This window comes from Lynx rufus, unplaced genomic scaffold (genome assembly GCF_022079265.1).
Source record: "Lynx rufus isolate CCGP_SWC_20201006 ecotype Redwood Valley unplaced genomic scaffold, mLynRuf1.p SCAF_2, whole genome shotgun sequence".
NCBI classification, from domain to species: Eukaryota; Metazoa; Chordata; class Mammalia; order Carnivora; family Felidae; genus Lynx; species Lynx rufus.
In genome coordinates, this window is record NW_025814834.1 from 215779057 (window position 1) to 215801066 (window position 22010).

The following is a 22010-nucleotide window of genomic DNA, read 5'->3' on the forward strand; positions in this document are numbered from 1 at the left end:
CGGGGCCCCTGGCTCCCAGCTTTGGGACCGACGCGGTGGCGGAGGCGCCGAGGGGGCGCCGAGGGGACCCCGAGGGCCCCGGGAGGTTGTTCGGTTTCTGGTCTGGGGGGAGCCGGAAGAGTTTCGGGGGCGGGGGTTCCCGGCGACCCCTGCTGGCAGGTGGGGCCTAGTCGAGCCTGGCCGCCGCAGGACCCAAGTGCGGGAGCTTCAAGCTCCCCTGTGGGGACGGGATTTGGGGCTGTGGCCGGAGCTGCTCCCCGACGCGTCCGGATGGTTGAGGTCCCGACGCTGCTCACGTCCAGCGGGGAAAACGTGTGCCCTCCGCCCTTATCTTTTCCCTGCTTCTGGGTTTGACGGCTTCCCCCCAGGCGTGCGGGGGTGCCGGGCTTTCCTCAGTGACGCCCGCGACCTCTCTAGGGAACGTCTCAGAAAGGCCGCCCAAGGCACAGTGGAGGGAGAAAACGGGTTCCCTCCCTCCCTTGCCCCGCTCTTCTCCTCCCCATGGTGTCTTCCTGAAACGGGAAGGGTGTGTTTCGAGCGCAGGCTGCTCAGGTGGAAGTTACCTGGACTGCTTTAGGCCAAGTTTATGTCAAGTAAATGAAACTACTTGATGATGGTTTCCTATTCCTCAGCCGACTCCACCTCCAAGTGGTTTGAACTTTGAGCTTCTTGTAGCCCTGATGAACAATTTGGCTTTCGTCAAGTTTGTGACACTTGGAACTTCAACAGTTGGAGGTTTATGCACTTTGGGACCGGGCCACACTGTGCGGAGTTCAAAGTGCTAGGAGGCCAGGTGAGCGTGAAACGAGCATCTTCCGCTCCAGATTGCGGTTTTTGAGCGCCCTTTTCAGCAGTTTTGTGAAAGGTGCACCGCCTTTATTGACTACTAGGTGGTGCCAGCGAGTTAATCTTTCCGGATAAATTTCAAATAATGAGCAGTGCCAGGATGCGGCTTTTGAAGTGCCCCATCTTCCCTGAAATTTACTTAAAATAGTTTTGCCTCTTTAAAACAGCTGGTGCCCTTATACACTTTATCCAGTTATTGAATATCTATTCTCTACTAAGTGCTGAAGGTGCTAAAAGAGGAATCAAATTCATTTTCTCCTGAGAGTTCATAGTCTGAAGAGAAAGGCCAATAATCAATGTGCTATAATGAAAGCACATATAACTTAAGGCAGAAATAAGTGCTAAGAAGAGAATAAGATGTGAGATGCAATGGAAGAAGCAATCATTATTCATTTACCAATTATGTATCCAGACCTTCTGTCTGCCCAACGTTATCATAGCTGCTGATGTACAAAGAAGTAAAGGGGCGCCTGGGTGGTTCAGTTCGTTGACCTTCCGCTCAGGTCATGATCTCACGTTTGGTGAGTTTAAGCCCCTGGTGAGAATTTGAGCTGGCAGTGCACAGCCTGCTTTGAATTCTGCGTCTCTCTCTGTCCCTCCCCTGCTCATTCTTTATCTCTCTCTCTCTCTCTCTCTCTCTCTAAGATAAATCTTAAAAAAAAAAAATCCCAAGTTACAAATAATTCACAATTTAGTGATTGGGAAGGAACCGAGACATTATGGAGAAGCTGAAACTTTAGCTAGACCCTGAAGAATGGATTACCTGGGCTTGATAGGTACAAAAAAAAAAAAAAAGCATGCTCAAAGAAAAGAATGAAAGTGTGCATGGCATGTTTTGAAATAGCAAGTAATGCTCGCTTTGGCTGCACATATCCTAAAATTGAAACAGCAAGTAGTTCAGCATGGTTAGACTGTAGGAAACTGAGCCTGAAAAGACACTGTGAGTTTTAGGTTTGGCTTTACTTTCACTGGAAAATTCAACAGATATAAAATGTAAAATTTTTTTAACTTTTTTTTTTTTTTTTTGAGAGAGAAAGCTTGCAAGCAGGGGAGAGGGGCAGAGGGGGAGAGAGAGAGAGAGAATGTCAAGCAGGCTCCAGGCTCAGTGTGGAGCCTAACTCAGGGCTCCAGTCCCACAACCCTGAGATTGTGACCTGAGCCACAATCACAGAGTCAGATGCTCAACCACCTGAGCCATCCAGGTGCCCCTGAAAGAAAATGTATTTATTTATTATTTGTTTATTTACTTACTTATTTTAATATTTATTTGTTTTCGAGAGAGAGACAGGGCACAAGCAGAGGAGGGGCAGAGAGAGAGGGAGACACAGAATCCAAAGCAGGCTTCAGGCTCCAAGCTGTCAGCACAGAACCCAACGCGGGACTCGAACCCATGAGCTGTGAGATCATGACCTGAGGCGAAGACCAACACTCAACTGACTGAGCTACCCAGATGCCCCTATTTACTTATTTATTTATTTACTTACTTACTTACTTAAATGTTTATTTTTGAGAGCCAGAGAGAGAGCGCTAGTGCACACATGCAAACAGGGGAGAGGCCAAGAGAAAAGGAAAGAGAGAATCAATCCCAAGCAGACTACACTGTCAACACAGATTCCAGTGTGAGGCTCAATCCCATAAACCATGAGATCATGATGTGAGCAGAAACCCAAGTCAAACGCTTAGCCAACTGAGCCTAAAATAAAATTTAAATGTGTATTTCCCAGGGGACATTATACGTGAAGCATAGCTGTAATAAATTAGACTTTTGGCTAACCTATTATACATGACATACAGCTATAATAAGTTACACTTCTGGCTATAATGTAGCTCGTTTATATTTCTGTATCATTAATCACTGTAGATGACTTAAGCCAATTTTAACAGCTATGGCAGTAAGAATAGATTTTCACTGATTACATTCTATTTTGAAATATAACATAAGGAATTCTCTTCATTGAGGTTCACATACCAGATCATCTGGTAGTGATTATGTGTAGGAAAATTTTAAATGCCCTAATAAATTACCCTAGGATTTAGGTTTTGATGAATCATTATACCTGATATTAAGCAAAACATGTTTCCTGAAAGAAATGTGAGTTTAATTTTTATAAATGGAAAAACTTAAACACTATGTTGTTGTTGTTTTTAAGTTTACTTATTTATGTTGAATGAGAGAGTTCTGGGGAGAGACAGAGAAGGAGAAAGAATCCCAAACAGGCCAGTGCAGAGCCCAACTCAGGGCTCAAACCCATGAACTGTGAGATCATGACCTAAGCCAAAACCAAGAGTCAGACTCTTCACCAACTGAGCCACCCAAGCCCCCCTTAAAGACAATAAATGTTGAGATAAACGCATACAGTATCAACACACCAAAAGCAGCAGCTTTTCTCTACACTAGCAATAATCAGAAAAAAACATTTTTAAGTAATCTCTGTGCCCAACACCAGGCATGAACTCATAACCCGAAGATCAAAAGTTGCACGGTCTACCAACTGAGCCAACCAGGTGCCCCGCAATAATTAGAAATTGTAGGGGCGCCTGGGTGGCGCAGTCGGTTAAGCGTCCGACTTCAGTCAGGTCACGATCTCGCGATCCGTGAGTTCGAGCCCCGCGTCAGGCTCTGGGCTGATGGCTCAGAGCCTGGAGCCTGTTTCTGATTCTGTGTCTCCCTCTCTCTCTGCCCCTCCCCTGTTCATACTCTGTCTCTCTCTGTCCCAAAAATAAATAAACGTTGAAAAAAAAATTTTTTTTTTAAAAAGAAATTGTAATAATGGGTGCCTAGGTGGCTCATTTGTTGAGTGTCTGACTTCGGCTCAGGTCATGATTTCATGATTCATGAGTTCGAGCCCCAATTGGGCTCACTGCTCTCAGTGCAGAGCCAGCTTCAGATCCTCTGTCTCCCTTGCCCCTCCCCCACTCACACTCTCTCAAAAATAAAGCATTAAAAAAAAAGAAATTGTAATAACAAGAAGTCTATTCCCAGTATTAACAAAAAATCTATATAAAATGTCGAAGAATAGCCAGTGTTCAAGGCCTTTGTTAACAAAACAATACTTTTAAACTTAAAGATTGTGAAAGAAAGCCAAGATAAATGGAGTGATATATTGTTTGACAGGAAGATTCAAATTTCAGGGATACAGATCTGCATATTAGGCTCTAATTTTAATGTAATCCCTCTCAAAATTTCAGTTGCATTTTTTTTAAATGTTTATTTATTTTTGAGACAGAGCATGAGCAGGGGAGGGGCAGAGAGAGAGGGAGACACAGAATCTGAAGCAGGCTCCAGGCTCTGAGCTCTCCCCACAGAGCCCGATGCGAGGCTCGAACTCGTCAAATGCAAGATCATGACCTGAGCCGAAGTCAGACACTCAACTGACTGAGCCACCCAGGCACCCCTTCATTGCATTTTTAAGGGAACTTGACACTCTGATTCTTAAATTCATCCAGAAGAGAAAATGCATAGGAATAGCCAAGAATTACTGGGGAAAGAAAATTCCGCAATAATAAAGGCAACTCCCTATCAGTTATCACTGTACCAGCTTTATAGCTGACAAAATAACAAGGTAGTCTTACGACCAGGATGTTCTCAGTGAAACACACGTGAGTCTTTCTACTGAGTCTACATTAAAAGTGGCATAAATACTGACTAATAAACAGTGTTGGGGCAACTCGCTCCTCCTTTGAAAGAAAATAGAAGTTAGACTCGTATTTCATAGCATTAACAAAAAGAGTTGAAGTGGCTTAAAGAGCTGAATGTAGGGGTGCCTGGGTGGCCCAGTCGTTAAGCAACTGACTTTGGCTCAGGTCATGATCTCCGGTTTGTGAGTTCGAGTCCCACTTCGGGTGAGCATGAGGCCCTCTTCTCACTCTCTCCCTCTCTCTCTCTTTTCCTCTCTCCCTCTTTCCCTCTCTCCCTCTTTCCCTCTCTCCCTCCCTCCCGCCCTCTGCCCCTCCTGGGATTCTCTTTCTCTACCCCTCACTAACTTGCTCTCTCTCTGTCTCAAAAAAAAAAAAAAAAAAAACTGAATGTAAAAAGAAAAATTTATGTAAGTCTTAGAATATAAAATCGTGTGTTTTTTAAAATCTTGAGATGGTTAGGGCCTGCCTTCATGGGACATAAAACTAATAAGACTTAAAGAAGACAGATTTGGCCATTAAAAATAATAATTTATCATTGGGGCACCTGGGTGGCTCAACTTAAGCGTCCAACTTCGGCTCAGGTCATGATCTCACAGTTCATGAGTTCAAGCCCCTCATCAGGCTCTCTGCTGTCGGCGCAGAGCCTGCTTCAAATCCTCTGTCTCCCTCTCTCTCTGCCCCTCCCCTGCTCGCACACGTGTGCACGTACACACCCTCTCTCTCAAAAATAAACACTTAATAATAATTTATTATGACCAAAAAAAAAACCAATAAGTAAAATTTAAAGTCAAGAGATGAGATAGTATTTGCAACATAACTGCAAAGGCTTCATACTGCTGTAAATCAGTAAGAGAAAAATAATCCAGGGGCATATTTCCAAAGGAGAAATTCACAGCAAAAATTGTCAGTGCCCACAAGTTATTAGGTAAATGCACATAAAACCAACAAGACAATGCTAGGAGTGTTCTTTTTTTTTTTTTTTTTAATTTTTTAATGTTTATTTATTTTGGAGACAGAGCATGAACGGGGGAGGGGCAGAGATAGAGGGAGACAGAATCTGAAGCAGGCTCCAGGCTCTGAGCTGTCAGCACAGAACCCGATGCCGGGCTCGAACCCACAAACTGCGAGATCATGACCTGAGCCGAAGTCAGACACTCAACTGAGTAAGCCACCCAGGCGCCCCAGGAATGTTCTGAGTCCTAGAGAATACTTATTAAGAATGAAAAAGAATGTTACAATGAATCTTTTTGTAAAGCAAAAAGATCTATTTCTTTTTTTTTTTTTTTAATGTTTTGATTTATTTATTTTGAGAGAGAGAGGGAATATGCAAGCAGGAGAGGGGCAGAGAAAGATAGAGAGAATCCCAACCGGGCTCCGCAGTGCAGAGCCCCATGCAGAGCTCAACCCCACCAACCATGAGATCATGACCTGAGCAAGGGTTGGATGCCCAACCAACTGAGCCACCCAGGTGTCCCAGCCCTAATCTATTTCTTTATAAAATTGTGTTTTCAGGGGTGCCTGGGTGGCCCAGTTGGTTGAACATCCAACTTCGGCTCGGGTCATGATCTCATGGTTCATGAGTTTGAGCCGTACACCCGGCTCACTGCTGTCATCCGCTTTGGATCGTCTGTCCCCCTCTCTCTGCCCCTCCCTGCTCACGTGTCTGCTCTCTCCCTCAAAAATAAACGTTTTTAAAAGATTGTGTTTTTAACTATCAAATCTGTGTAAAGTAAGATGGACCAATAGTGAAGACTTTTAATTAATTTGTCAAGTCAGGTAAGAAGACTGCCAGGCATTCTTGTGGGGTGTTACTAGTATAGGAGTTTAAACTTCTATACCTAAAATGCAATTCTCTTTGCACAACTCTCTTTCCCACACCTGTAGCTCAGAATGAACATAGCCCATTGTGAATTGCACTGGAACGTGGAATCATTTCAAATAACCAAATATATACTGTATGTGGGCTTATTTTTCTTCCTAGAGATCAAAATGGCTTCCAGAGGAAAGACAGAGACGAGCAAATTAAAGCAGAATTTAGAAGAACAGTTGGATAGACTAATGCAGCAATTACAAGATCTGGAGGAATGCAGGTGAGAGTAACTGAATGCTGCTATGCAGTCCAGTGGCTTTTTTCTGCAGCTAGATTACCAGCTCTGGGTGCAGACCCGTGTGTGATTTTGGTTTCCCCTGTAGTGTTCTTCACAGTGCTTTGTCTGTTGGAGAAATAAACTCAGGGCGAGCCTTGGAGTCATAAAGGTAACCCCCTTAAGTTTCCATTTCCCTGAGTGTGAAGTGAAAATAATAACTAACACCTACCTTCTCTTTGGTGTTTAAAATAGGCCTGCTTGGTATCAAGCTGAGAAGATACTACTTGAACTTCTAGTGTCTTTTCAACTTCAACTGTTCCAAGGACCAAAAGTGTTCATTGCCTTTTTTAACTACTTTGAAAGGTTGTTGTAAATATTTCAAGTCAAGGGGCCAAAACAATACTTGGCCCAGAGCCGATGCTCAATAAGTGGTAGCTGTTATTGAATTTGTAGTGAATGTTTAATAAATGGCTTGTTCAAGTAGTGAATAAAAATAGCCTCGTTCGCAGACGATAGGTGGTGCATTTCTATTGTATTTCAAGGTGCACAGAATTTTATCTACCATCAATGATGGTCATAAATGAAATGGCTGCTTTGTCAAGCCCTGTTGTTTGTCAAGCACTTTCTATATTTCGTTTAATGCTCGTAGCAGCCCTGTAAGGTAGTACTATCATTATCTGTGGCTTATAGATCAAGAAAATGAGACTCAGCTGTGTTAAGTGTCTTGCCCAAGGTTACGCATTGATTCGTAGAGTGCTTAAAAGGAAGTTATTATGTGGTTTGTTAAGTGTGCCTCATTTTGGTAAAAGAAAAATGGTTAATTATCAAGGTAACCACATTGCAGGAAAGCGCCTGCATTAGACTAACATCTGAATACATCTGTTATTAGCATTTTGTTGTTTCCTTTCAGCCTTGTCCCTCAGTATATTTTTTGTAAATATATGTATCTGAAGTCTTAGAGTCCAAATATAAGATTGCTTTTTTTTCACTTAGAACTCTGTTTTTCTATGTTTGCTGTACTTCAGAGAGGAACTTGATACAGATGAATATGAAGAAACCAAAAAGGAAACTCTGGAGCAACTAAGTGAATTTAATGATTCACTGAAGAAAATCATGTCTGGAAATATGACTTTGGTAGATGAGCTCAGTGGAATGCAACTGGTGAGCATAATTTACTTACACTAGTGACACAGTTGGTCTTTTTCCCCTTTTTTTATAAGTATATTTAAGATAGAAACCCTTTTTTGGGGTTTAACTTCCAGATGAGTGTGTGCTTATCAATACAACAGCATAGCAAACGGAAACTAAAATTATAACGGTGTTTGATGAACAAAGACGACCTGTTAGTAATTGAAAACTCATCAGTCAATTACTGTAATGTCTGATTCATTGGAATATTTGGCTTAGTTTTTACCTTCTTATATCCTAGGCTATCCAGGCAGCTATCAGCCAGGCCTTTAAAACCCCAGAGGTCATCAGATTATTTGCAAAGAAACAACCAGGTCAACTTCGGACAAGGTTAGCGGAGGTAAAATTTCTTTACATTGATTTAATTGCTGTGCGTATTTTTTTCTCAGCTCCAGAATTTGCTCATTATGTTAGTCTGAAGTTTAAAAATTGGTCAGTTGAGAATGTACACCACCACCAAGAGTGAATCCTAATGTATAGACTGTGGACTTGGGGGGATTGTGTGGTGTCAGTGAGCCACTCTGGTGGATGGTGAAAAATCATGGGGAGGCTGTGCATGAGTGGGGGGCAGGGAGGATACGGGAAATTTTTGTATGTTTACACAATTTGCTGTGAACCTGAAACTGCTCTAGAAAATAGTCAGCTACCAAAAAAAAAAAAAAAAAAAAATTGATCAGTTGATTTGAGAGCCACAACCCACAGTTTTCTGACAAAATTAGTCTTTTGAGCAATTATTGAATATAGAGGTGTAAACAGCATATGGCAGTTTAAATTGCTACTGACTGCTTCTACTCGAACCCCAACTTTAAGGTTTTACCATTTATTTCTGAAGCCGAGTTGAAATCCCATCTAGAATTCATTAGCAGCATTGCTTTTTGTGCATGTAGCCTTTCTCATCTAAGAGTTTCAAACATCTCTATAAACCTGGATTTGAGAAAGTCTGTTTATAGACTTGAATATAATTAAGGCATTAACAAGTGATTTACAACCACTGATAATTCAGTAGCATAGCATGGACTTGGGTCAGACTGGCAGGATTTGTATCCCTGCTCTATGGTGGAGGTATGTGACCTTAGGGAAGTTACTTTTAATAGTTTTAACACAATTAATAATCTTTTGTTTGTTTATTTTTGAGAGAGAGAGACAGAGCGCGAATGGGGGAGGGGCAGAGAGAGAGGGAGATACAGAATCAAAGCAGGCTCCAGGCTCAGCTATCAGCACAGAGCCCGACACAGGGCTCAAACTCACGAACTGTGAGGTCATGACCTGTGCCGAAGTTGGAAGTTTAACCAACTGAGCCACCCAGGTGCCCCAATAAACTTTTTAGTAAATATTACTACTATTATTATTGAAGTTAAATAAGTTATGTTATTCAACCTATTTGTGCCTCAGTTTCCCCGTCTATAAAAAGGTGATAATAGTAGTTCCTACCTCTTAAGGTTGTTATAAGGACTAAATGAAATAATATGCGTAAAGCACATACTATGTGTAACATGTAATGTGTGTAAAGCACATGGAATAGTACCCAGGCATACTACAGGCTATCAGTGTTTCTGGTGATAGAGGTGATATTTAACCAACATTCCTGGCGACCTGATACCAGTTATCTCATTCAAGCCTATAGACCACACTTCAGTTTAAGGGAATGAGTGCTTGGAGGATAGCTTCTCTCTAAAGGAAGGTGTTGACCTACCAGTTCCTCAGTAAAGTTTATAATCAAGGCAGTGGTTATGATTAGCATTAAGATTTATTAGAACTGAGGGGCGCCTGAGTGGCTCAGTCGGTGGAGCATGTGACTCTTGATCTTGGGGTTGTGAGTTCGAGCCCCATGTTGGATATAGAGATTACTTAAAATATAAAATCTTAAAAGATTTATTAGAACCGTGTAACTGTATTTCTGACATGTTTGCCTTGAATTGATTCTATAGTTCTTTATAATAATCAGCTAGAGGATCTTTTTTCTTTAAGAAGAAGTAGATCTGGGGGCGTCTGCTTAAGCAGCCTACTCTTGATTTTGGCTTGGGCTGTGATCTCGCAGTTAGTGGGTTCGAGCCCTGCATTGGGCTCTGCGCTCACAGTGCAGAGTCTGCTTGGGATTCTCTCTCCTCCTCTCTCTCCTCCCCTCCGCTGCTCACTCGCTCTCAAAAAAAGTAGATCTGAGGGGCGCCTGGGTGGCGCAGTCGGTTAAGCGTCCGACTTCAGCCAGGTCACGATCTCGCGGTCCGTGAGTTCGAGCCCCGCGTCGGGCTCTGGGCTGATGGCTCGGAGCCTGGAGCCTGTTTCAGATTCTGTGTCTCCCTCTCTCTCTGACCCTCCCCCGTTCATGCTCTGTCTCTCTCTGTCCCAAAAATAAATAAAACGTTGAAAAAAAAAATTAAAAAAAAAAAAAAGTAGATCTGAAAATCTGGATTTTATGGATAAAATGTTTTGTTTTGTTTTTTAATGTTTATTTATTTATTTTTGAGAGAGCGAGAACGAGCACGAGCAGGGGTAGAGGATCTGAAGTGGGCCCTGCACTGACAGTAAAGAGCCCCACATGGGGCTCAAACTCATGAACTATGAGATCATGACCTGAGCCAGAGTCAGATGCTTAACAGACTGAGCCGCCCAGGCGCCCTGGACACAATGTTTTTTAACTTAAGTACCATATTCTTTGCATTCATCCATTTCAGATGGACAGAGATCTCATGGTAGGAAAGCTGGAAAGAGGCCTGTACACTCAACAGAAAGTGGAGATACTAACAGCTCTCAGGAAACTTGGAGAGAAGGTACCTATATTTAATTTAATATATTAGGTATAAAGAAAAGGTACAAAGTATTTGGTACAGAACTTTGTGAGCTGTGATCTAGTTTGTGATCCTGAGACATTCTTAAAGGTGGTTCCTAGAACCTCTTGTTAACATTCGAATCCGCTCTCTCGGGCTTTGTTTTGTTTTGTTTTGTTTTGTTTAGCTGACCGCAGATGATGAGGCCTTCTTGTCAGCAAATGCAGGTGCTATACTCAGCCAGTTTGAGAAAGTGTCTACAGACCTCGGTGAGTCTCCTCATATTTCTGAAAGCTGTCCAAGCATTACTGCTCACATTGATGGATACCATGAGTGAGATAACAGGATGGCCTTATCTTGAGTTTAGAGGTAAAACCAGGGCCGCCTGGGTGGCTCACTCTGACTCTTGATCTCAGCTCAGGTTGTGGTCTCAGGGTCCTGATTTCAAGCCCTGCATCGGGCTTCGTGCTGGGCATGAAGCCTACTTAAGAAAAAAAAAAAAGGGGGCGCCTGGGTGGCGCAGTCGGTTAGGCGTCCGACTTCAGCCAGGTCACGATCTCGCGGTCCGTGAGTTCGAGCCCCGCGTCGGGCTCTGGGCTGATGGCTCAGAGCCTGGAGCCTGTTTCCGATTCTGTGTCTCCCTCTCTCTCTGCCCCTCCCCCGTTCATGCTCTGTCTCTCTCTGTCGCAAAAATAAATAAACGTTTAAAAAAAAAAAAAAATTGAGGTAAAACCAGAAGTGTTTTCTTTATAAATCCCTCGTATTAGGTTTATTTCCTAATATTTTTAAATTGGGGCGCCTGGGTGGCTCAGTCGGTTGAGTGTCTGACTTTGGCTCAGGTCATGATCTCACAGTCTGTGAGTTCGAGACCCGTATCGGGCTCTGTGCTGATGGCTCAGAGCCTGGAGTCTGCTTCCAATTCTGTGTCTCCCTCTCTCTCTGCCCCTTCCCTGCTCATGCTCTGTCTCTCTGTGTCTCAAAAATAAATAAAAACATTAAGAAAAAAAAATTTTTTTAATTAAAAATAAATATAGTCTAATATTTTAAAAATATTTGTCAGCTAAATATAAATATAAAGTAAACTAAAATTTTATATATTCTATCTCACATTTTTTTTTTTAATTTTTTTTTTTTTTAATGTTTATTTTTGAGAGAGACGGAGACAATGCGAGTGGGTTAGGGGCAGAGAGAGAGGGAGACACAGAATCCGAAGCAGGCTCCAGGCTCCCAGCTGTTGGCACAGAGCCTGACACGGGGCTCGAACTCATGAGCTATGAGATCATGACCTGAGCCAAAATCGGATGCTCAACTGACTGAGCCAGCCAGGTGCCCCTCTATTTCACATTTAGAGTAAGGGGGCACCTGGCTGGCTCAGTTAGTAAAGCATGTAACTCTTTTCTTTTTTTTTTTTTTTAATTTAAAGTTTATTTATTTATTAATTTTGAGAGAAACAGAGGCAGAGTGAATAGGGGAGGGGCAGAGAGAGAGAGGAAGAGAGAGAATCCCAAGCAGGCTTTGTGCTGTCAGTGTAGAGCATACAACTTTTGATTTTGGGATCGTGAGTTTGAGCCCCACATTGCAGGTAGAGATTACTTAAAAATAAAGTAAGTGAAGTAAGTAAGTTGAAGTAAGGATTTGTAACCAATAAATCATCCTCTGTGTGTGAGATATTTGTGCAGGGGAAAGGAAGTTGGGAATTGGTACTGGGAAAGTTCAGGGGTAATGCTCTGATTATAGAAGCGAGTTTTATTTTCTGTTTCAATAGCTATGGAACTTTAAATGCATTTGAAATAACCTTTGTTTATTATGTTTATTTCTCCTTAGGCTCTGGAGACAAAGTTCTTGCATTGGCAAGTTTTGAGGTCGAAAAAACAAAAAAATGACATGGTGTGGAAGCTTGGGACATTGATCACATTCTTGCTGTAAATGGCATTTGTCTCATAGGGATTTTGAATCATTGCAAAGAAATCAAGAGATTCTTGAAATACATTGATAACCTGAGAAACGGTGACGGAAAACATACTTGTGGCTTCTGGTTATATACCCTTCCTCGTTGTGCTTCAGGGCTACTTGCCTGAGTGATCCTAGATGGTTGGGATGAGGAACCCATTGGGCCTTATTCATCATATCTTGTGTGTTTGACAGAAGGAACAGAAAACAGTCTCTCTGCCTGTTTTTATTAAGCCTCCTTGTTTTAAGTGCTGATAGTAAATGAAAAGATGTGAACTAATGATTCTTTTCTGCTCATAATTTATCCCCACTTGTTGGAGTGAATAGTGTACCAACATCGATAGACGTCCTGTGTGTTTATAGAATTTTAGAGTTCTAAGTGATCTTGGAAATCATTTTCATTTTATAATCAAGGAAACTGAGGCTCAGAAAGAACAAGTTGACTTGCTGAAAGTCACATCCGAGACAGAGCTGGTTTATAAGACTTGGGCATCCTGACTCTCAGTTTAGTGTCCATTGAGTTTTATTTCTTTATTTTGTGCTGTTTTTAAAAACTAATTAACACATTTGGGCAAGTCCGTGTTTATGAAAATTCCATGTCCCAACAAAAAGTTGTCACTAAGGGACCATTCCTCCAGCCTGTAGGGCCTCCATATGAAAGGGGCCCATTGTATCCCTCAGTTGTGAGCTTGGAACAATGGGAGCCCTGTTGAGAGTCTCCTGGAGTAACTTAACCTCCTGCTTTGTTTCACCAGGGAAGTAATTGAAAGTGGCAGCTAGAGCCCCCCACCCCAGCCCTCCCCACCATGTGTGACCTCTTTGCTGAAACCCAGTAGGTGGTGACTGTAACTATTATTTACTCTTCTGTTTTTGGAGAAACACAAAATAAGTTACGAGGAAAAACATACTCTCAAGTGTTTATATTTCTCTGCATGCTCAAATATATAGATTTCCCCATGCGTGTATATATGCTAGCTTATTTTCTAGGCTCAGGCCACTTTATATTTTTTTCATGTATGTCTCAGTTTTCTTTTCCTTTGCACTTTAGACAGATTAAAACACTTCTGAAGCTTCTCATATACTGTAAACTCTACTAGGTGCTCTGCCAACTGGACAAATTAGGGACCTCAGCTTCATTAATGCCTTATTTGGAACTCTTAATGGGTAACTTTTTATATATTGGTTTATAGCGGTCAAAAACTCATTGAAATTGTAACAAACCAAGAAAAAGCAAATTGCCTGCTACCCATGTAGGATTTTACGGTCAATCATCATTATTTCATTATTCTGCATTTTTGTTTGTTCAAGTGATCTCTACACCCAACGTGGGGCTTGAACTCAGGACCCCCGAGATCAAACGTCACATGCTCTACCAACGGAACCAGCCAGGCACCCCTAGTCTGCATTGTTTTTAATTGAGGTGAAACTCATGTCCTATAAAAATCAGAAATGTACAATTCAGTGGTGTTTAGTACGTTCACAATGTTGTGCAGCCATCACCATCTAGTTCCAAAACATTTTCACCACCCCAAAGGAGACGCCACACCCATTAAGCAGTCACTCCCCATGCCCTCCTCCACATCCCAGCCCTCCGGCAACAACTAATCTGCTTTCTGTCTCTGGATTTACCTATTCTGGAAAATTCCTGTCAATGGAAGCATACGGTATGCGACCTTTTGTGTCTGGCTTCTTTCACTTAGCGTACTTTCAAGGTTAATCTAAGTTGTAGCCTGTATCAGTACTTCACTCCTTTTAATGGCTGAAAATATTTCCTTGCGTGGATACTACATTGCGCTTATGCATTTACCTCTTGAACGTTTGGACTTTTTCCACTTTCTGGCCATTGCAAATAGTACTGCCATGAACATTTGTATCTAAGCGTTTCAATACCTGTTTTCAGTTCCTTTGGTTTTATATCCAGGAATGGAATTGCTATGTGTACGTGTGTTTTGGGGTTTTTTTGTTTTGCTGTTTAAGCCCTAACAAGATTCCCCTTTCCCCTCCAGTAGTAGGATAAGGAAAATTAGGAATATTTGGTATTTGAGAGGGGCCTACGTGAATCTGGAGTCCTTAATTTTGGTTTCCCTTTACACTTTCTGTAAGACTAACATCAGTGAAATATTTTGTCATTAATCACATTAGTGTATTCATTTTGTAAGTAATGACTAGTACTCAACTTAAAATTAATCTTCCTTTAAAAGTTACAAAGTATGCAGTACCCAGCAAGATACTGTCATTCATGACCGTGTGACCTTTGGTAGGTTACTTAATCTTTTTGAGGCTCATCTTCCTCTTCTGTTCAATAGGGATCGGTAGGTAGGACCTACCTACCGCATGGGTTCACTGTGGATCTCCCTCTCTTTTTTTTTTTTTTTTTTTTTTAATTTTTTTTCAACGTTTATTTATTTTTGGGACAGAAAGAGACAGAGCATGAACGGGGGAGGGGCAGAGAGAGAGGGAGACACAGAATCGGAAACAGGCTTCAGGCTCTGAGCCATCAGCCCAGAGCCCGACGCGGGGCTCGAACTCACGGACCGCGAGATCGTGACCTGGCTGAAGTCGGACGCTTAACCGACTGCGCCACCCAGGCGCCCCGGATCTCCCTCTCTTTAACGCAGACAGAAGTTTTGCATTGGAGCTAATCTACAATTTTACAATTCTTTCGAGGGCCATGTTATATATTTTGTTTCACAAATTTGGTCCTTAATTCAGAAAAAAATGAATTGAAAAGGGACTAATTTGAAAATTCTATACAATTATAGTTATTAAATGATTTGCAAACTAGGTTTCCTGTTCATATTTTGCTATATTTAATCTGGGTTTTTAAACTTCTCGGGAGGTCTCAGACTGCAATAACTAATGCTAAGGCAGCTAACTTTTTGATATCTTTGGGTCAAGCTAATATTTTAATGAGAGAAATTCCTGCATTTTTCAAAGAACTGGGGTTGAAGCAGAAGTAAATTCCAATGAGCGAGTGTACAACTGGGCAGTTTAATGAAAGGTAATAATTTAAAACCGTTTCTAGGGGCTCCTGGCTGGCTCAGTCTGTAGAATGTGCAACTCTTGATCTCGACCTTGTAAGTTTGAGTTCCACGTTGGATGTAGAGATTACTTAAAAATAAAATCTTAAAAAATAAATAAAACAATTGTTGTGTTTCAGTGCTTTGTTCTTCCTGTAAGTGGTAAGAAGGGTATGCTAGGTAGGCCTTTTTTTTTTTTATGTTTATTTTTTTGAGGGGCAGACAGGCCAACTGAGGGTCTGAAGCAGGCTCTGTGCTGGCATCAAAGAGCCCGACGCGGAGCTCGAACTCACGAACTGTGAGATCAGGACCTGAGCCGAAGTCGGACACAACCAACTGAGCCACCCTGGCGTCCCTGTCGGGCCTTTCTTTGAAGACGACTCAGCCAAAGAACAGCTATCTTGGGCAAAATAAACGACTACAAACCCACCGTTGGATGGCATCTTACTACAGTGAATAATGGATAGTTTGAAATTACGACAGGAAAAATAAACTCAGACCATTTGGCCTAGAGCTTTTCAGCTACTTCCCTGTCCGTTTTCCCCCCTTGCTGTATATTTGTTACTAAGGCCAAAAAAATGCGCTTGTTTGCCTCTCAAAATGTTTTCAGCATTAATATGTAGATTAAAACTGTCAGCAGTGCCACAGACCCCCATGAACAAGTGCTAATTGCTTCCAGTCTGGCCCTGGAATTGCAGATTTAGAAACTGGGTTAACTAGTATTTAATATTTTCACTAAATTGCAAAAAGCAGGTTGGAAATACGGCTCTTCTGGGTATTCCTCTAGAGTACGGCCTTTTGACATCCCAACTCACTGTCTTTTTGAAGTCCCTCTCCCCGCCACAGTAACCACGAAGCGGGGCCACCAAGCTGCTGAAAAGGCTTCCAACACCGGGGCTCTCGCGGCGCTCTCAAGGGTGCGCGGCGAAGAGTCCGCCGTCCGAGAGTCTGGAAGCTGAGAGGCCTGTCGGCTGGAAGCTTCGTGGTGTTTGGTTGTCTTCCTCTGGGAAGAGCACGTTCCGTAGAGCCTCAGGCAACGGACAGCAATTAAAAATAACTAAACGAGGGGCGCCTGGGTGGCTCGGTCGGTCAAGTGTCCGACTTGGGCTCGGGTCATTCTCTTCCGGCTCGTGAGTTCGAGCCCTGAGTCGGGCTCCGTGCTGACAGCTTGGAGCCTGCAGCCTGCTCTGGATGCCGCGTCTGCCCTCTGCTGCTCACATCCAGTCTCCCTCTCTCAAAAATGATTTAAAATAAACACCAAAGAAAACAAAACTGAACAAGCAGAACGTATTCCGTAAAGAAGGTCAAGGAGAGTCACCGGCTTCCTTTTGAATTAAGAAAGGAGAAGAGGCACCTGGCTGCCTCAGCCGGCAGAGCATGTGTTTCTCGATCTCGGGGTTGTGAGTTCAAGCACCACGTTGGGTGTAGAGATTACTTGAATAAATAAATAAAATTAAAAAAAAAAAAAGAGGAAGATACTGTAGGCAAGGGTTCTTTCTAAGATTCTTTATCAACCACAGATCTGCCCTAATTTCTGGCCACTGTGGGAACTTCGGAAACCTTCCCACAAGAACCTCTGACTTTGCGTTCAGTCACACTTTCAGTACATGACTTAAGGACTTAAGTCATCTTGATTATGTCTGTTGAAGACGTCTGAGGAGATCAGGTACAAGTCTTCATTACTGCTAAGTTGTCATATTACGTGGAACTGTTCTTTCCTATGAGAGGAGTTTAAGGAGTTTTGTTTTGTTTTGTTTTGTTTTTTTGCACACTTGTGTGAAAACCTGGTTCCTTCAGGCTGGCATCACTCCTCCAATACTCAAGAACCAGAGCGGGTTGAAAACTGAGGCATTTACCTACAACGGTAATCAAAGAGGTACGTAATTATGTAGAAGCGAGTATTTGGCCTAGATGAGATAAAAACTAATTGCCTGAACCCTGTGATCTGACCATGATCTTAGGAAACATGGAAGTTTGGGGGCACCATTTTTGGCTCAGTCGGTTAAGTGCCCAACTTCAGCTCAGGTCATGATATCACGCTTCGTGAGTTCGAGCCCCACATCAGGTTCTGTGCCAACAGCTCAGAGCCTGGAGCCCGCTTCGGATTCTGTGTCTCCCTCTCTCTCTGCCCCTCCCTCACTCGCCCTCTGTCTCTCTCCAGAATAAAATAAAAACATAAAAAAAGAAACAGAGGGGCGCCTGGGTGGCGCAGTCGGTTAAGCGTCCGACTTCAGCCAGGTCACGATCTCGCGGTCCGGGAGTTCGAGCCCCGCATCGGGCTCTGGGCTGATGGCTCAGAGCCTGGAGCCTGTTTCCAATTCTGTGTCTCCCTCTCTCTCTGCCCCTCCCCCGTTCATGCTCTGTCTCTCTCTGTCCCAAAAATAAATAAACGTTGAAAAAAAAATTAAAAAAAAAAAAGAAAGAAACAGAAAGAAAACATGGTGCTTTTACTACTTCGTGCGTTAAAAAAAAAAAAAAAAGAAACTTTGTTGTCACAGGTTTTACATCAAGTTTAATCTAGGTCTTGGTAAATTATACCTTAGATTTGGTTTGTAAAGCTCTGAGCTTACGCTTTGACTTAAATATTTTGTTTCCTATTTACTCAGAAAAGGAGCATTTTCACTTTGGGAGCAAACAGGCAAAGCCTCAGTCCCTTGGCCTTACGCTTGTGGCATTTCCTTTCAGCCTGTCTTCTAGAAGCAGGAGCGGCTTGTTCTCCTGCAAGGAAATACCGTGAGCAAGACTATATTAAGCAGTACATGTAGGCACACCAAACCCACTTTCCAGCCTCAGAAAGGAAAACTCGGGCTCTGTCTCTCACTTGTGAGCTGGAGGGAGAAGGGAGGGGTGAGCCCGTGTTCACCCCGGGGCGTGCCTTCCTGCTGGGAGTCTGACGGCCAGTGGCTCCCGCAGGGCCCTTCTGACCTCCCACGGTGCTGCTCTTGCCAGGGTGGGAGGTTGACGGTGCCAGTGTAATCCTGTTACAGTCAAAGCACTGAACAAATTGTATACTTTCGTCCCTTCGGGGCTTAAAAAACTCAAAGTGTGCTTTGGTGAGGATTAGGACTTGAAATTGGAGAGAAGAAAACATGTTTTGAAAAATCTTTTTTTTTTTTTTTAATTTTTTTTTTAAGTTCATTTATTTATTTTGAGAGAGAGCACGAGCAGGACAGAGGCAGAGAGAGAGAGGGAGAGAGAGAATCCCAAGCGCCGAGCCCGTCGCAGGGCTCAAACTCATGAACCACAAGCTTAACGGACTGAGCCACCCAGGTGCCCTCAAATTGTGTTTTAAAACAGACCTAACAATTAAAGAAAAAGATACCTATTACTCTATCATAGTTAGCTGAGTCCTTAGAAACATATTTCTTTTTAAATAAAAAAAAAATTTTTTGGGGCGCCTGGGTGGCGCAGTCGGTTAAGCGTCCGACTTCAGCCAGGTCACGATCTCGCGGTCCGTGAGTTCGAGCCCCGCGTCAGGCTCTGGGCTGATGGCTCAGAGCCTGGAGCCTGCTTCCGATTCTGTGTCTCCCTCTCTCTCTGCCCCTCCCCCGTTCATGCTCTGTCTCTCTCTGTCCCAAAAATAAATAAACGTTGAAAAAAAATTAAAAAAAAAATTTTTTTTAACATTTATTTATTTTTGAGAGACAGGGAGAGACAGAGCAGGAGCAGGGGAGGGGCAGAGAGAGAGGGAGACACAGAATCCGAAACAGGCTCCAGGCTCCGAGCTGTCAGCACAGAGCCCGATGCGGGGCTCGAACTCACGGCCTGTGAGATCGTGACCTGAGCTGAGGTCATGACCTGATGCTCAACCGATTGAGCCACCCAGATGCCCCATAAATGATCTATTTCATCTATAATTTTTTACTTCGTCCTTTGGTCAATCTTGTAAACTACAAATCATGAAAGTATTTATGTTGTTTTGGAGACTATTAAATGGCGAGAAAGTTGGAATACTCCTGTAGGGGAGGAAAAATATCGTTCCTCCACCCATTTTTTTTATGTTATTGACAGGGACCCCTATTACAAAGGACAGATTAAGAAGAGAAAAGCACACAAGTTCAAGTTTTACGTGACACAGGAGTCTTCATAAAGGAATGAAGACCCAGAGAAACAGTTAAACCTGAGTGTTTTGTCAGAGAGAGGGTCAGAGAGAGGGTCAGAAGGAATCCCCAGCAGGCTCCATGCTGAGCTCGGAGCCTAACACGGGGCTCGATCCCATGACCCTGGGACCATGACCTCCGCCAAAATCAAGAGTCAGACACTCAACCGAGTGAGCCACCCAGGTGCCCCTGAACCTGAGTGTTTTTAGGCTAGGTTTGAAGAAGAGTGGAAAGTCACAGAAAGATACAGTAAGACGAATCTAAGTGTAGTAAACTGAGGGAAACTTAGCAAGATCTTTCTGTCGGGATTCCTCTCTGTCCCTTGTCTTCAGAGATAAGGCTGCTGCTTGCTTCCAGATAATGGAGGGGCACCTCTCACACACACAGAGGTTCTACGACCCGCTTCAGGAGAAGGTTGAAGGGCTTTCCTGCACGTGCCTTTTCTCAAATTCCTTCAGCTTAAAGTATTTAGACGCACCCTGGGTGGCTCTTGGTTAAACATCTGACTTCGGCTCAGGTCATGATCTCACTGTTCATGGGTTCGAGGCCCACATTGGGCCTTGTGCTGACGGCTCAGAGCCTGGAGCCCGCTTCAGATTCTGTGTCTCCCTCTCTCTCTGCCCCTCCCTTGCTTGCACTATGTCTCTCTCTCTCAAAAAGAAATGAACGTTAAAAATTTTTAAATAAATAAATAAGATATTTAACATGCCAAGGTACCCTATTTTGGGCAAGCGCGACCTGAGCCCCATCCCTCCATTTCTAGTCGTAATCCCGCCACTCTGTTTTCCTTTTGTCCCACTTTGTCGAGTTGCCTTCCAAATGTCCGTGTAGCTGTTTTGTGAAGAGCGGCTATTAAATGTATAAATTGCTTTGAAACCCCGGTGTAAGGAACTGTATAAAAGCTAAATAATAACCACTCTCGTTAGAATACAATATTTTAAATCTCAAAACATGCATTTTAAGAACACTAAATAAAACAGAGGCATTGTGTCGGGTTTGACTAAGGGAAGCTTGTATTCATATTCTAGATATTTGAAGTAATGGGGAATTAAGAACATAAAGCAGCATTAACCGGGAGTACCTGACATGGGAAAAGCCTACATTTCTGTTACATTTGTTTTTTCCCTTCCCTGGAGGTGAGATAAATTACTTTTTCTGTTATATTTCCTTACTGATGACGTAAGTTCTGCTAAGGAGGCATATAAGAAACAACCCAAGACACTCTACCGAAAGAATGTTTCTGAGTTGATGGGAATTTGCGTGCTGATATTACAGGCTGTCGCAGCAGGGTGTCATCAGCTGCAGAAATGGAAGGCATATTCAAACTAGTCCCTTTATCCTTTCCAGACACTGCAGCCCCTTTAGCATGCGGTTCCTGTGTGTCACTTACTCTGAAAAGACATTAGATGGAAACTGCCTGCTCAGAGTTGTTTTAAAGAGTCACAAGCGTCACCTGTATGCTGGAGGACTCCCGGCCTCCTGTGAGCCTGTCTTCGCTTTCCTAAGAAAGCTTTTCTACTTATTAGTGAAATAAGTGTCCCTCTCTGTTCTGTCTGTACTTAGCCCCCAATTAGTAAGATGAGCAGAAACGCTCCCATGCTGAGCCTGTGCTAGGGGCATGGAGGAAGCCGATCGTACTGCGTGATGCCAGCTACATAAGCACCTTTTCATCTCCCAGGAGAGGTTCTCAATAGGTTCGGTCTACCCCCTGGAGCCTGGAGCTATTTCAGTCTAACTACTCATTAAAGTCAACCTAAGATACTGCAGACGCCTTTGGGCTCGTTCAGTGAATTGCCGCCACTTGAATTCAGCTAAGAATAGTTCACTTGTACTCCCCAGGGCTGCTTCCAACTTAACCTGAACTTTCCCCTCAGCTTTACAACCCCACCAAAAATGTTGATGCCCATAACAAGACTGGCTTCTTTAATTAAAGACCCAGGACGGTTGCTGTGAATATATGCCTAACCGTTAAAACTGAGCCCAAGAATGTGAGCTGAGAAACCGGGCTTTCAGGAAAACAAAACCAAACGAAACAAAACAGGTTTTCTTTTCCCCTCAAAAAAATAAAGTATTTAAGAAACAAAATTACATGCAAACGTGGGTGAGAGTACATAGCACTGTGGTAGATCCATCCCCCATAAATTAGGTACCTGCTAGGACTCTCCTTTCCGTTTGGAACCCACTGTAGAATTGGGAGCTTTGGAACAACTGGCAGAAAAGGGAGCGCTCCTGGGCCAGGCGGAGCCAGCCCCGACAGGAAGCAAGTCCTCTTGCGTTGACATAGAAGTAAGTGCAAAAAGGGATCGATTTGTTTCCGAAAACTTGTAAAATCATTCTCCATTGCATCCGTAGACTCCGTGAAAAAACGGAGGTCAGAGACCGACCTGTTTTGCGAATGATCAAAGTAGCTCCAGC

At 43.1% G+C, this 22010-nt stretch overlaps 1 protein-coding gene across 3 annotated transcripts; it reads left to right on the forward strand.

Moving 5' to 3' along the window:
* Nucleotides 1–48: 48 nt before the first annotated feature.
* LZIC (leucine zipper and CTNNBIP1 domain containing) lies at nucleotides 49–12755 on the forward strand. Of its 3 annotated transcripts, none has more exons than XM_047083485.1 (7): nucleotides 52–735; nucleotides 6467–6575; nucleotides 7598–7733; nucleotides 8002–8100; nucleotides 10433–10528; nucleotides 10713–10794; nucleotides 12350–12755. In XM_047083485.1, exons 1-7 carry the CDS (start codon nucleotides 681–683, stop codon nucleotides 12406–12408), a joined length of 636 nt encoding a protein of 211 aa, XP_046939441.1. In that variant the 5' UTR covers nucleotides 52–680; the 3' UTR covers nucleotides 12409–12755. The 3 variants fall into 3 exon arrangements, with proteins under 3 accessions (XP_046939440.1, XP_046939441.1, XP_046939439.1); XM_047083483.1 differs by having other exon boundaries at nucleotides 57–793; XM_047083484.1 differs by lacking the exons at nucleotides 10433–10528; nucleotides 10713–10794 and having other exon boundaries at nucleotides 49–793.
* Nucleotides 12756–22010: the final 9255 nt, after the last annotated feature.

What these genes read in the sequence shown, in the direction of transcription:
- LZIC (XM_047083485.1), top strand. Translation starts at nt 681, where the DNA reads ATGAACAATTTGGCTTTCGTCAAGTTTGTGACACTTGGAACTTCAACA. An exon ending in TGGAACTTCAACAGTTGGAG is followed by an intron (nt 736 to 6,466) that starts GTTTATGCACTT and finishes TTTTCTTCCTAG; the next exon opens with AGATCAAAATGGCTTCCAGA. An exon ending in TCAGGAAACTTGGAGAGAAG is followed by an intron (nt 10,529 to 10,712) that starts GTACCTATATTT and finishes TGTTTTGTTTAG; the next exon opens with CTGACCGCAGATGATGAGGC.